Consider the following 14,170-nt stretch of genomic DNA (forward strand, 5'->3'; position numbering starts at 1 on the left):
CAGCAGCGCTTAGATTGAGTTATCATTGTCTGAGCTTTTGATGTTCGCCCAGCAACACTGAAGGAGGGGAGAGGATGAGGGAGACAGAAACAGAGAGAGGGAGGGAGAGCGAGAGAGAGAGAGAGAGAGAGAGAGGGAGAGAGAGAGATAGAGAGGGAGGGAGCGAGAGAGAGAGAGCGAGAGAGAGAGAGTGAGAGATAGAGAGAGGGAGCGAGAGAGAGAGAGAAAGAGGGAGCGAGTGAGAGAGAGAGAGAGAGAGAGAGAGAGAGGGAGGGAGGGAGGGAGGGAGGGAGCGAGAGAGAGGGAGAGGGAGAGAGAGAGAGAGAGAGAGAGAGAGAGAGAGAGAGAGAGAGAGAGAGAGGGAGAGAGAGAGGTAAGTTCATAATAAAAAATACCCTAAAGGTAAGAGGGTGAAACATTATTGAAATAGACTCTTCTCTATTCCAGCCAGACCATCTATCACACTAAGGTAAGAGACACAGAGATATATACTAACCCTAGTGTGACAGATGAAGATGTAGTGTGAGAGGGTATATGAGAGAAAGAGAGAACATTGTAGGAAGGAGGAGAGACAGCCCCAGAGTGGGAGACGGGAAGCAGCACGTGAAGAGACAGCTCCTCAGGAGTCCCTCTAGGAAACATATGACATATTACATATCAGACACAGAACAAATATGTTGTGTGTGTTTGTGTGTGCGTGTGTCGGTTTACACGTTCATATGAATGTGTGTGTGATACTGCTCCTGCTCCACTATCCACTATCCATCTCAGCATAACTGGCACTGTAGTCTTTGCGTGTGGAGGTCGATGTGAAGAGCACATACACACGCTGCATGCCCATGACCCCACACCACACACACCGCACACCCACGTCCCACACACTAGCCTAGGCTCTCTTCCTCCAACACGCTCCTCACTTCACCTCCTTCTCCCCGCTGCTCCTCTACGCTCCTTCCCAGACCTGGCCCTGCGCCTCCCCCCCAATTCCTCCTGATCCCCTGTCCGGCAGAGACGACAACATTCCCTTCTGTTTCTTCACTTAAGCAGGTGTCCTTGGACTCCAACTCCTCCATGAATTCCAACACGCCGCTGGTGAGGATTGCCCGGCTGTCTTCCAGCGACGGACCCACGCTGCCCAACGTCTCCGAGCTGGAACTGCCCTCCGACCCCAAATGGGAGTTTCCTCGCACGAGGTGAGTCACCTGCACAGATGAACCGTGACACGCCTGACACCCCAAATCCAGCAAGGCGTTTTCATACAAACGGCGACACACTGTAGAAAAGCTGAACTTCTAACACCTCATTCTTATACTGTTTGAACCATTTTCTTTTCTGAATGTGTTTTTCTGAATGTGTTTCCTGTTCTTAATTATTCCCCAGTATTGTCCTGATTCTTTGACTGAGCTGGATGTCCTGTTGGGACTGTGTGTGTTTCTGTCTGTGTGTGTGTCTGTCTGTCTGTCTATGTATATGGGTATGGGTGTGTGTGTGTGTGTGTGTGTGTGCATATGGTGTTACAGGCTAACACTGGGCAAAGCTCTTGGAGAAGGCTGCTTTGGCCAGGTGGTGATGGCAGAAGCCATTGGGATCGATAAAGAGAAACCCAACAAGCCTCTCACAGTGGCTGTCAAGATGCTCAAAGGTGTGTGTGATACAGCGAGACGGCCAAACGCAGCTCTGGATTCAAATCTAAATGGCCAGCTCAGTTTCCAGGCCTGGAGGCCGCTGCTTGGATTGGCTGTTGGGTAAATGTGTCTTCAACCACATAAAAAGTGTTGTTACTGTTTCTTTAGATGACGGCACAGATAAGGACTTGTCTGACCTGGTGTCTGAGATGGAGATGATGAAGATGATCGGGAAACACAAGAACATCATCAACCTGCTTGGAGCATGCACACAGGATGGTTAGTGTTCTCACACACACACCTTCACTACAACATTTTGCCTTATGCTTGAGTTGACTGTAAGTGTAAATGTGTGTGTGTGTGTGTGTGTGTGTGTGTGTGTGTGTGTGTGTGTGTGTGTGTGTGTGCATGTAGGTCCTCTCTATGTGCTGGTTGAGTACGCCTCTAAAGGCAACCTGAGGGAGTACCTGCGGGCACGCAGACCCCCAGGCATGGACTATTCGTTCGACACCTGTAAGATTCCCCATGAGACGCTCACCTTCAAAGACCTGGTGTCCTGCGCTTACCAGGTGGCCAGAGGCATGGAGTACCTGGCCTCCCAGAAGGTAAAGCGCAGCACTCACCTCACACCTCACCTTGTCCGTCACTAGGCTCTTCTCCTGTCTCCATCTCCCAATTGTTTGTTGGAGTTTTTGCACTTCCAGCGGAATATATCTGTGACAAATTATCAGAATTTCCACATTTAAGCTTTGTGCTGTGGTCCATTCCACAGATGCATGGCTTTAGTGCAGGGTGGAGGGTGACCTCTCCTGTACTGCAGGGTGGAGGGTGACCTCTCCTGTGCTGCAGGGTGGAGGATGACCTCTCCTGTGCTGCAGGGTGGAGGGTGACCTCACCGATACTGCAGGGTCGATGGTGACCTCTCCTGTACTGCAGGGTCGATGGTGACCTCCCTGGTAGTCCAGGACAAATGGTGACCTCTTCATGTGTGTTTAGTGTATCCACAGGGACCTGGCCGCCAGGAACGTGCTGGTGACAGACGATAACGTGATGAAGATCGCCGATTTCGGACTGGCCAGAGATGTGCACAACATAGACTACTACAAGAAGACCACCAATGTAAGTGTGATGGAGCCTCTGAGAACAGAAATGAACCTGCCCTACCGTTCCACTCTCTCATGCCTTTCGGAACACACACAAGGCAAAGTCTCTTACTGTGATCATATGATTCTCTGACATTAGTGTTACACGGAGTACCTAGATTACATGATCGTTACGCCACATAAAAAGAGGTCGTTTAAACACCCCACGAGAAGTAGACATCAAAGTGGGTGGAGGGTTAAGGGGTTTAATATGGCTGGCAGTAATACGCCTTTGTATGCGCTGAAGATCGTCACTGAAGTGTGTGGGTTGTAGCGGACAGTAGAGAGGACTGGAATCGGGAGAGGTGAGTTTGAGTATAGCAGGGAGGAGGGGTTTATTCCAGCGCAGTGGTGACATTAGCTGGGCACCTGGATCGTGCCTCCTGCTCAGCTCTGCTCTCATCCCCACCGGCCTGTGTGCTTTCAGGGTCGTCTGCCCGTTAAATGGATGGCACCGGAGGCGCTGTTCGACCGGGTCTACACACACCAGAGTGACGTGTGAGTGAGCATCACCCCTTCCCCCGCTCCCCGCATGGGTTACCGCACCCGCTCCGTCTGCCAGCCGCCGGAGGAACACCTCTGAGCATTCAGCTCAGCGTGTGTTTGTGTGCCGAGCATGAGGTCATGGAAGTGTGTGCGTGTGTGTGTGTGTGTGTGTGTGTGTGTGTGTGTGTGTGTGTGTGTGTGTGTGTGTGTTTGTGTGTGTGCCAAATGAGAACAGGTCCCTGTTCACTGTCTGTTTGCACAGCAGGTCTAGATTATTATGTTATTCTGGTATAGAATGATACAGTAGTCTGTGCCAGTTACACACACACACAGCACTGTATTTTCCCATGTGATTAGAAGGGAATGTGATCATCCCTGCCTAAGCTCTGTGAGATTACAGTAGTGAAATCATACAGTCAGCACACTCCCATCGGCCCTGTAGCACTGCACATAGGAACCAACCACCCCTTCATTCTGACTTCATTCACTTTTAGATTTGTTACTTGTGTGTGTGTGTGTGTGTGTGTGTGTGTAGTTGTAACATTGCCTACTGACATGTGTGAATAAGACCTGAGTCTGACATAAAGCTAATGAATGGTTACTGATGCAATGATGGGCCAATTATTCAGCATTCAAAGAGCTTCTTCTTAGTGTGTGTTTGGGGGTTCAGGAAGGCAGGGCTAGTGTTAACTGGCTCTTAGCTCCTGTTGTCTTTTAGCGTGGCTAATTTGATTAGCGCTGCTCAGTGGTGGTGTGGAAGGAATGGGGCCAAACAAAAGAGCACTGGGTTAACAGAACAACATGTGATAAAACACACACACACACACACACACACACGCACACACACACGCACAGCTTTAATAGACTTGCCTATCGCAGACACACATTACAAGCCTCAGTGAGAAACAACAATACTAGTTTCTCACATCCGCCAACGACCTAATACCCCAGAGAGACCAAGAGATTTAGAGAGAGAGAGAGAGAGAGAGAGAGGTATGAAAACATAGAAGCTGCAGGAAAGAGAGAGAAATGTTAAGGCGAACATTTCTACACCTGTTGTCCTCCAAAATAATCAGCAAATATGTAATGATGACCCTTTAGCAGAGTCATCACGAGCCAGAGCCATTAAAAATCCCAAGCGGTCATACGGATATTCCCACCGTCCAGCTGAACCAGCCACCTATCTGTACGGTTTTCTCTGTCCACTTGTCCTGTCGCACTGCCTGTGCGTGCTGACCCCTGACCTGTCCCAATGTGTGTGCTGACCCAAGTCCTGTCTCACTGTGTGTGCTGACCCCTGTCCTGTCTCGCTGTGTGCACCGACCCCTGTCTTGTCTCGCTGTGTGTGCTGACCCCTGTCCTGTCTCGCTGTGTGCACCGACCCCGTCTTGTCTCGCTGTGTGTGCTGACCCCTGTCCTGTCTCACTGTGTGTGCTGACCCCTGTCCTGTCTCACTGTGTGTGCTGACCCCTGTCCTGTCTCACTGTGTGTGCTGACCCCTGTCCTATCTCGCTGCCTGTGTGTGCTGACCTCTGGCCTGTCCCCCTGTCCCAGCTGGTCCTACGGAGTGCTGCTGTGGGAGATCTTCACGCTGGGCGGCTCTCCATACCCCGGCATCCCCGTGGAGGAACTCTTCAAGCTCCTAAAGGAGGGCCACCGCATGGACAAGCCGGCCAACTGCACCCACGAGCTGTAAGGCCACTGAACCTCCCCTCATACAACCCACCTACCACTAATACATTCAGCCCTGTACTCCTCCACAACGGACGAGAACTCTGCTGATGTACACGGACGAGTGGGAGCACCGATGAGTGACGTTTGGAAGGCTGGAGCGTGTGATGTATTTGCTGATGTCGTGTTGGCAGGTATATGATCATGCGTGAGTGCTGGCATGCCGTTCCGTCTCAGAGGCCCACGTTCAGACAGCTGGTGGAGGATCATGACAGAGTGCTCTCCATGACATCTACTGACGTAAGAGTGCTCTCGCATTCACTGTCTCCCTCTCTCCCTCTCTCTCTCTCTCTCTCTCTCTCTAGATCTGCACTTGGCTGTTATTCATTATGTCAAACTCCAGTGTGTCTGCGTGTGATCTCCACAGGAATACCTGGACCTCTCGGTACCATTTGAGCAGTACTCCCCCACCTGTCCGGACTCCAACAGCACCTGCTCCTCTGGGGATGACTCCGTGTTTGCTCACGACCCCTTGCCAGACGAGCCCTGCCTGCCCAAACACCACCACAGCAACGGCATCATACGGACATAGATGACCCAAACACCATAGCAACGACGTCATACAGACATAGATGACCCAAACACTACATGAATTACATCGTACAGATATAGATGGCCTAAATACCACAGGAGTGACATCATACAGACAAAAACACTATAACTAGTAATGGCATTATGTAGACATAAGCGCCATAAACAGACAGAGTGCCCCAGGGTCAAAGTGACCCTACTTTCAGGCGACCCCGCCATGAGAACTCTTTAGAGTGAGCTGGCCTTAGTACACCACACACAGCACTTCTGCATCGCCCACAGACCTCTGCCACTGACCAGGTGAGCTCACAGTCAAGAGGTCAACAGATAGAAAACGCCGTGCGTCCGGAATCTGAACTGCACAGACACCAAGGACGGACACCGCTGCTCACCCTCGTCTTTCTGCTCCTCTTCCTCCTCCAGACCCAATGTTTCAAAAGAGAATTCCTATTTTTCTACTTGGCCAGTTGTTGTTGTTTTTTTATTTGTTGTTGTTGTTGTTTGTTTTTTTAAATGACTCTCAGCATTTTGAGGGGTGAAGCCATTCCGTGCCTACAAGCACAGCCACGGCTGGGCGGGACAGCGAGGGAGGAGCACTCTGGAGCGGTACACACTGTGCCCTTCCGCACATGACAGCGAGGAGCTTTGGGAAGAAGTGCTGTTTACCACGAACATGCGAGAATACTTCACGAGAATCAGACTCAATCCATTACTTACAAACACATGGCCAGTTTTGTGTTTTTATCTTCTGTTACCATCATAAAGAACTTTTGTCAAGGCATTCTTTCAAGGAGAAGAAAGGTTTAGATGTGAGATTTCATTTAAGGAAATATAATTGTGTGCTTTGTATGTAACTAAATTTTCTATTGTAAATATATAGATATAAATATGTATCATATTGCAGTAAACAGCAGTGTATGTAAGAGGAAATAATTGATTTTTTAAAATTAGTTTTAAGAAAGGAAACAATGCATTGCGAATGAGTGTACACTGTTGAGGTCATGTAAACATTTAATCTTAAAAAGCAAAACGAAAGTTTATTTGAATTAACATGTATATTTGTAAAGCTATTTATAGACTTAACATAAGGATTTAAGATCTAAAGTTATAGACTAGGGTTTTGGTACTGTAAACAAAGGGTTTTCTGTTCAGATTTTAATTTTGTAAGTTATTTACCGCCAAGGTGCAACTTTTCCTAGATGGTGGATTTGGTTTTGTTTTCAGCTTTTTTTTCTATCTTTGTGGGGGTTTTGTTGTGTTGTTCAAGCTCTTTCTTCACAGTGACAAGAATGTACAAAACACTATTGGCAATATATGTACCAGTGTATCCCAACAACCCAGAAGCAGGGTGTTCAGACGTGAACAGAGGACGCCAAATGTTTTACGTTGTTTTGACTGTGATCTCAGTGTTCAGTCCTGAAATATGAGGACCACGTGTGGTTTTCCACAGAGAGGAAAATGTCCCCTGATGCACAAAGTGTAGAACATAGCACTTGTCATAGTTTAACAATCATTAGAAACATTAATTTCTTAGCATTTATCCTTTATTACAACCCCTAAAAAGCAATTAGAGCAAGACAGATTTTTTTTTTCTATTTATTCCGTGCAGCTACAGGTAAAGTATTACAGGAGACTAAAGTATTACAGCAGGGACAGCTCTCTCTTACCTGTGTGGTCTCGTGTGTTGCTCTTTGATATGAAGGAATGCTTTATGGTTAAAACCTAAACAGCATGAACTAAGACAGTAGTAACTCTGGTCAAACTGTGTTAGACTGGTGTGTTTTATGTATGCTTCTGCTTTGTTTGTTTGTTTGTTTGGTTGGTTGGTTGGTTGGTTGGTTGGTTGGTTGGTTGGTTTTGGCTGTCTCCTGTCTGCTCTGGCAGAGGCTGTTAAACATTCAGTAGCTCCGAGGTAATCTTCCACCGCTGTGTTTGTAAAGTGCCAAACTCTTCATCTTCCTACTCACGTTAAATGGGCACAGGTCTTTTTTTTTTGTTGTTATTCAGTTTGAGAGTACATTGCTGTCACACTGGTGTCCCTGGCCATGCGAATCTAAAGGACGGGATGTCTCGGTTGTGTCTCAGGGTGTCCTTTGACCACAGCGCTCGAACTCGGAACAGTTCACCGGCAATAATCTACGAAGGGTCAAAGGATGAGGCAATAAGGTGTTGTGCGTGCTGCTAAAAACAAGAAAACTGTAGATTTGATAACTGAAGTGTTAAAAGTGTTTCTCTATCGTCTCAGATTGTTATTGGCCCATTTTCCTGTCCATCAAGTGCCTGGCCCCGAGGGAGGGTTCGATGTTTTGATAGAGGTTTTGAATGTACAGCAGCAGGGACATATGCGGGGTGTTTCCTGAGATATGTTTTGTAAGGCACTTCTTTACTGTCATCCGACACATTCATAGGGATGTTCCATCTCTTCTTTCTTCAGGCCATTTCCTCAGAGGAGAGAGCGCTGGATGGTTAACGCCTGTTTTTTTTTTGGTTTTTTTGAGAGTTGCCACCTCAGTCCTTGGAACGCGCTCTCTCCTGGCTCACTTCTGTTTGACCTTTAACCTCCGTCTCTTACTCTACTACTGAATCCCCCAGCACTCTTGAAAGCAGCAAGGTCCTCTCTCCTCCTGCTCAAAAATCCACATTATTTATTTCAATCTATTTATCATTGTTTCTTTCTTTAGATTTACAAATTCTTTACGCCAAGAAGTGTTTTGGGGTTGGAGACAGTTCACTCCCAGTGACCTGGAAAATGTTTACATTTACTTTCTAACAGCTCTTTGACACATGGTTTGTCTTGCCTTTGTTGAACTGAATGATTAGCAATATGGTCTGATGGCCATCCGTTTGAGGTTCATGTTGAGATTTCTCTTTTAGCTCTATTTGATAGGGCCATTCAGCTGTTATTAGAAAAAAAGCTAAGTTCAATTATAGGTTTATTCTGCAAATGATTACTACATATCAAGTAGATTTTATAGGAGTGAGAGGTTTGTTTTAAATAGAAGCGAAAGCAATCGTTGCAGTACCTCACAAAAGATAGTCAAACAATGCATTCCAGGTAGATGTTCTCGTGCTATGTTTTAAGGGAATGAGTTTGGTTGGAATTCAAGTACCCAGGTCATCTAGGAGCCATCTAGTCCTCTTTTAACAGAAAATGGGGAAACTGATTTTACTGAGTTTACTAACCATTTGATATGAATACCTTCTTTTCATCTGAATCTGCTTTCTGGAACATTCCGTTGTAATTCAGTTCCACTTCACAGAGGTGGTATGCTTAGGACTCTCACAACCCGCAGTCTGTGCCTGACAGAACTTTGCTGTCGATCGAAACATTTTCAATAAACACTACAAAATTGATCATTTTGTGATGTTTTTATTCTTTGCTCTTGTTCCTTATTGTTCTTATATCTCTCATTGCCTTTCGTTGTTTTCTGCATGGATGAATGCATTATTCAATAGCAAATGCTTATTATATTTTAAAGACTTTATTTTTCCACATTCCCATCTTAGCCTTCTGCATCAATCTTGCTTTCAATTTATTTATTCATTCATTCCTCAGAAAAACAACTCAGTGCCATTTGCAGTTAAATAGACAAAAATCACCAAATCTAAACCAGAGGGACAGGTAAACAGGCCTGGCTCCAGAGCAGTAGAAAAGACTTCTTCAGCTTCAATTATTTATGCATATATTACGTAAGTAATGGACCGTAAAGCTTTTTAAGACTTTTCATTTAATCAGATGTGCTGTTTGTGGGTTTCTTTGGGTCTTTGTGTGTGTGTGTGTGTGTGTGTGTGTGTGTGTGTGTGTGTGTGTGTGTGTGTGTGTGTGTGTGTGTGTGTGTGTGTACATGTGGGTATACATGCTGAAGTCCTGCAGGCTCCCTGGAGTTTAAAGTCTCAAATATAACTGCATGCTACACTTCCCCAGACTCCTGAAGAGGCTCATTCATCGTGTGTGTGTGTGTGTGTGTGTGTGTGTGTGTGTGCGCGCATGCTTTACTTTACAGTTGAACAGCCTCTTTCACAAATATGTTTGCAGTGCTCGAGAGAGCCCGTATTAAATGAATGTTTCTGTTGCTGAGCTAGTTTAGCTCTGGTGTGCGTGCTCCCTCTCTCTCTCTCTCTCTCACCCTCCCTTTCTCTCTCTCTCTCTCACCCTCCATTTCTCTCTCTCTCTCTCTCTCTCTCTCTCTCTCTCACCTTCCCTTTCTCTCTCTCTCTCTCTCTCTCTCTCTCTCTCTCACCCACCTCCCTTTCTCTCTCTCTCACCCTCCCTTTCTCTCTCTCTCTCTCTCACCCTCCCTTTCTCTCTCTCTCACCTTCCCTTTCTCTCTCTCTCTCTCTCTCTCTCTCTCTCACCCTCCCTTTCTCTCTCTCTCTCTCTCTCTCTCTCTCTCTCTCTCTCTCTCTCTCTCTCTCACCCTCCCTTTCTCTCTCTCTCTCTCTCTCACCCTCCCTTTCTCTCTCTCTCTCTCTCTCTCTCTCTCTCACCCTCCCTTTCTCTCTCTCTCTCTCACCCTCCCTTTCTCTCTCTCTCTCTCTCTCTCACCCTCCCTTTCTCTCTCTCTCTCTCTCTCTCTCTCACCCTCCCTTTCTCTCTCTCTCTCTCTCTCTCACCCTCCCTTTCTCTCTCTCTCTCTCTCTCTCTCACCCTCCCTTTCTCTCTCTCTCTCTCTCTCTCTCTCTCTCTCTCTCTCACCCTCCCTTTCTCTCTCTCTCTCTCTCTCTCTCTCTCACCCTCCCTTTCTCTCTCTCTCTCTCTCTCTCTCTCTCTCTCTCTCACCCTCCCTTTCTCTCTCTCTCTCTCTCACCTTCCCTTTCTCTCTCTCTCTCTCTCTCTCTCTCTCACCCACCTCCCTTTCTATCTCTCTCTCACCCTCCCTTTCTCTCTCTCTCTCTCTCACCCTCCCTTTCTCTCTCTCTCTCACCCTCCCTTTCTCTCTCTCTCTCTCTCTCTCTCACCCTCCCTTTCTCTCTCTCTCTCTCTCTCTCTCACCCTCCCTTTCTCTCTCTCTCCCTCCCTTTCTCTCTCTCTCCCTCTCACCCTCCCTTTCTCTCTCTCCCTCTCTCTCTCTCTCCCTCTCTCCTCTTTTTTGTGCTTTGCTTTCGCTGTTGTTCCTTCTGTTCTGAGCTCCCTTTCTCATCAGTGCATTGGGGCTGATGATTGGGGGTACAATCTCATTGGCCATCCTTTTCCGGACACTGTAACTACCCCCTTGGCCTCAAAACTCTTGAACTAGTAACGCCTTCAGTGTTTGTTAGCTGCGAATCTCGAAAAAAGGTGATTTAAAAAAATGAGGACCATTAGTCTGATGGGAACAGCATCATCAGGGGAAGAGCGATTTGAGGTGGTATGAGACAAGCTGGGAAATGGCTTCATTATCAGAGACAGTGTACGCATTAGGCAGGAGGAAATTGCAGCTGTAGCTGAATCACACATGGTGGCTGACATGCCCGAGGAACACTGATTGGCTCTTGGACTAGCTTAGAGGAACTGGTTTTACCCAGAGCTTTAATGTCATTTTCTACATCTTTAGACCGCAGCTTGCGGACTACACAATAAGCCTTCTGAGGTCCACACAAACTGGAGCCTGATGGAGACGCTATGGACATCGATGTGTGTATTTATGTGTGGGAGTTTCCAAGCACCAACCGCAGCATCACTATGGGCAACTGGTAATCTTTTGTGCAGGATATCTATTCTGACCTGCGAATTCCTGTAGTCTTGGTTTTCCTGTAGTCTACGCTGGTCTGTGTCCTCAGTCAACACATTTGAATATTTTTCTGACCAGAGAAACAGACCAAAACGGCCCACTGCATAAACAAAGCTAAAAACAGAGAGAACTCATACTGTGTGTTTGTGTGTGTGTACCGTATGTGCGGGACTTATGTCTTGCCAGGCTTTGCTGGTTTGCTGTGTAGCAGAGTACTAACAGAGTGCAGTGGTCTGAAGTACACACACACACACACACACACACACACACACACACACACACACACACACACACACACACACACATCTCGGGTATGCAGTAACAAGCTGGGAGGCCTGAGCATAATTAATAGTTTCACTGTGGTTACAGAGAGCGCAAAATCACTGCATTTATTTTTTACTAAATTTAATAAAGTAAAAACATGGGGCTTTAGAGGTATGTACATCTGTGTGTGTGTGTGTGTGTGTGTGTGTGTGTGTGTGTGTGTGTGTGTGTGTGCGTGAGCTTGGCTGGTGCTGGGCTGTTCACTGACCAGACGGGCTGTTTACCGTTAGTCTGTGGCATTTGACGCCCCTCCAACGGCATTTCTCAGGCCCATTAAAAAGCCGCTGCAGACAGTGACTCTTATGACGCACGGAGCGCGCGAGGCGCAGGGGAGGTGTGTGTGGGGGGGGGGGAGGGGGGTCAAAAATGACAAGAAAGAGAGAGGGAGAGGCTGCGAGAAGAGCGATGTGTCAAACATAACGTCAGGCTGGAGGCAAAGCCAGAGGAGCTAGGGGACTCCCCACCTCGCCGAGAGCCGCCGGTGTTTACTGGGCCTCTGGGCAAGGAGCCTCAGAGAGACTCACCACAGTGCGCTCCAGCACAGCAGAATGTGAACTTTGTGTCCTGGATGTGAAGAGACGAGTAACGCTGTTCCATATACGCTTGGAAAAATTACACACCAGTTTAGTAGAGCAGTGCAGCAGTTGAAGCTTGCGTGTGTGTGTTTGTGTGTCTCTGTGTGTGTGTGTGTGTGTATGTGTGTGTATGATAAAGTATATGAAATATGTGTAAGCAATGCAGTGGTGTGAAAGGAGAAGTTTGAAGGGGACCTGAAGTCTGAAGTAGAAGGATTTAAAATGATCATTCCTGTTTTATATGACAACTGAGGTTTTGTGGTTTTATTGGACACTCCAAGTGAAGCCAGACCCTTCGGTTTTGCTCACTATGTCTTGGTTATACTCAGTACTGGGAAATGTTTATAAGTAGGGCCTGTGTTTAAAAACAAACCATGCAATTAAATTAACAAAATGTCGGCATACTTTTGACACTGGAGTGAGGTGTAGAGTCAAGCATATGTCTGTGTATCTGTGTGTCCACGAGGTGTGTGTGTGTGTGTGTGTGTGTGTGTGTGTGTGTGCGTGTGTGTGTGTGTGTGTGTATGGTCTTCTCCTGTAACTAGACCTTGGAATGTTGTCAGAATAACTATGCCAAATCAGCAATTAGTGAGGCTATGTGTGAGAGACAGCCGTGAAGAAGAGTGAAGTTTAGGGACAGGTGTGCATAAAACATACGCACACGCAGACGCACACGCGGACGCGCAGACAGGGCCAGGCATTGTGCAGGACCGTCGATTAGTGTAGTTAGACTTCTAAAATGCTACGCGATGTGCAGTAGCACACCGAGAGCCCTGCCACACACCGGGTTATCGCCACGCCGTAGCAGTCGAGGAAACGAGCAGCTAACCTCTCCTCTCTAACGGCAGCCCGCGAGAGGCCGTTACCGGTTCCCTAGCGTCTAGCAGGCGGGCCGGAGAGAGCGTGCCGCCGTGGCCGGCTCCACACTATTTAGACACTCGCCTGACTCAGGGCTTCGCTTTGAGGAATAAACATCGAGCACGTGGTGCTTCTGAATAAACTGAAAACGGCAGCGGGGGAAAGGGCTCAATTATTGGGTTGTTATTGGGTGCTGAATTAAAGCCCAAGCAAAGCCAATAATAAGAGTCGTCGTGCTGAACCCACTTTGCATTAGTCTGATTGATGTTGCACGTACATTTTGAAAGGTTTCGCTATTACTTATAATAATGGTTACACAAAAATGTACATCCACATTAACTGAAGGTTTAATGGATCCAAACTACAAGAACTTGTGCGCTTTCCTGGTTCTGAGCTTTTGAACAGCGATGGGGTGATGCAGTGATGAAGGCGCTAGGCAAAAGGTCTGTTATCAGTTATCACTTCATCACTAAATCGCTAATGTATCTGCACCGATGCAGTATCTTAGCCTGCTAATTGAAAACAAGGCCCACTGTCAGGAGCTCCCAGTGATGAGCTGTTTCGTGGAGATGCATGCATACAGACATTCAAGAAACGGCAAGAATGAATGAGCGTTTAACGACGAAAACGCTGACTTTATCGTACAGCCAAACCACACTCTCCAGACACTATCCACACAGCAGCTTCATCGCATTTAGCCTGCAGAGTTTCTCTCTCTGCTGAGGTCTCCAGTGATCCATTCAGCTCCCAGACCAGAGCAAACGATCGGCCACACCAGCCCGACAACACGAGAACTTCAGGCTGAACGCTGAGATGAAAGACAAAAAAAAAAAGAAAAGAAAAACGAAGGAAGGAATGAAGAGTGCAGAAGCGAAGGTGAGCAGACAGAGCGCTTCCAGGACGGGAACTGCAGCGTCTGAACTGGGCCTGCCGCCTGCTGTTCTGAGTAAGACTGGCTGTGTTTATTTTACACTTATGCCTAAAGGGGGATTAGGGTGCAGATTTACACTGGTCCTGTAAACATGTTAAACACATTACTGAAAACATGAAATGCACAGGCCAAGAGGAGAGCAGTGTGTTATGACTTCATGCGACGGCCTGGACGAAGGGCAAAGGGACTAATGAGCTCTTGTTCTGCTGTGAGTGTGTGAATAACAGATAACCGGAGAAAAACAAACACCTCCAAG

The 14,170-nt window shown here is 47.2% G+C and overlaps 1 protein-coding gene across 7 annotated transcripts in view; it reads left to right on the plus strand.

The window, feature by feature from the left end:
* Positions 1 to 8,869, plus strand: part of fgfr3 (fibroblast growth factor receptor 3) — a 39,147-nt gene extending 30,278 nt beyond the window's left edge. For 5 of the 7 annotated variants that reach the window (XM_081724446.1, XM_081724445.1, XM_081724448.1 and 2 more), the window contains 9 exons: positions 1,045 to 1,193; positions 1,521 to 1,642; positions 1,794 to 1,904; positions 2,040 to 2,230; positions 2,622 to 2,744; positions 3,195 to 3,265; positions 4,808 to 4,945; positions 5,119 to 5,224; positions 5,352 to 8,869. In XM_081724446.1, coding sequence (XP_081580572.1) covers positions 1,045 to 1,193; positions 1,521 to 1,642; positions 1,794 to 1,904; positions 2,040 to 2,230; positions 2,622 to 2,744; positions 3,195 to 3,265; positions 4,808 to 4,945; positions 5,119 to 5,224; positions 5,352 to 5,516 — 1,176 coding nt within the window. In that variant the 3' untranslated portion in view covers positions 5,517 to 8,869. The remainder of the gene's footprint in view (positions 1 to 1,044; positions 1,194 to 1,520; positions 1,643 to 1,793; positions 1,905 to 2,039; positions 2,231 to 2,621; positions 2,745 to 3,194; positions 3,266 to 4,807; positions 4,946 to 5,118; positions 5,225 to 5,351) is intronic. The other 2 variants (XM_081724447.1, XM_035531655.2) reach the window with 1 other exon arrangement.
* Positions 8,870 to 14,170: the final 5,301 nt, after the last annotated feature.

The sequence above is a fragment of the Electrophorus electricus genome, chromosome 12 (assembly GCF_041902795.1).
Source record: "Electrophorus electricus isolate QZ-2024a chromosome 12, ASM4190279v1, whole genome shotgun sequence".
Taxonomy (NCBI): domain Eukaryota; kingdom Metazoa; phylum Chordata; class Actinopteri; order Gymnotiformes; family Gymnotidae; genus Electrophorus; species Electrophorus electricus.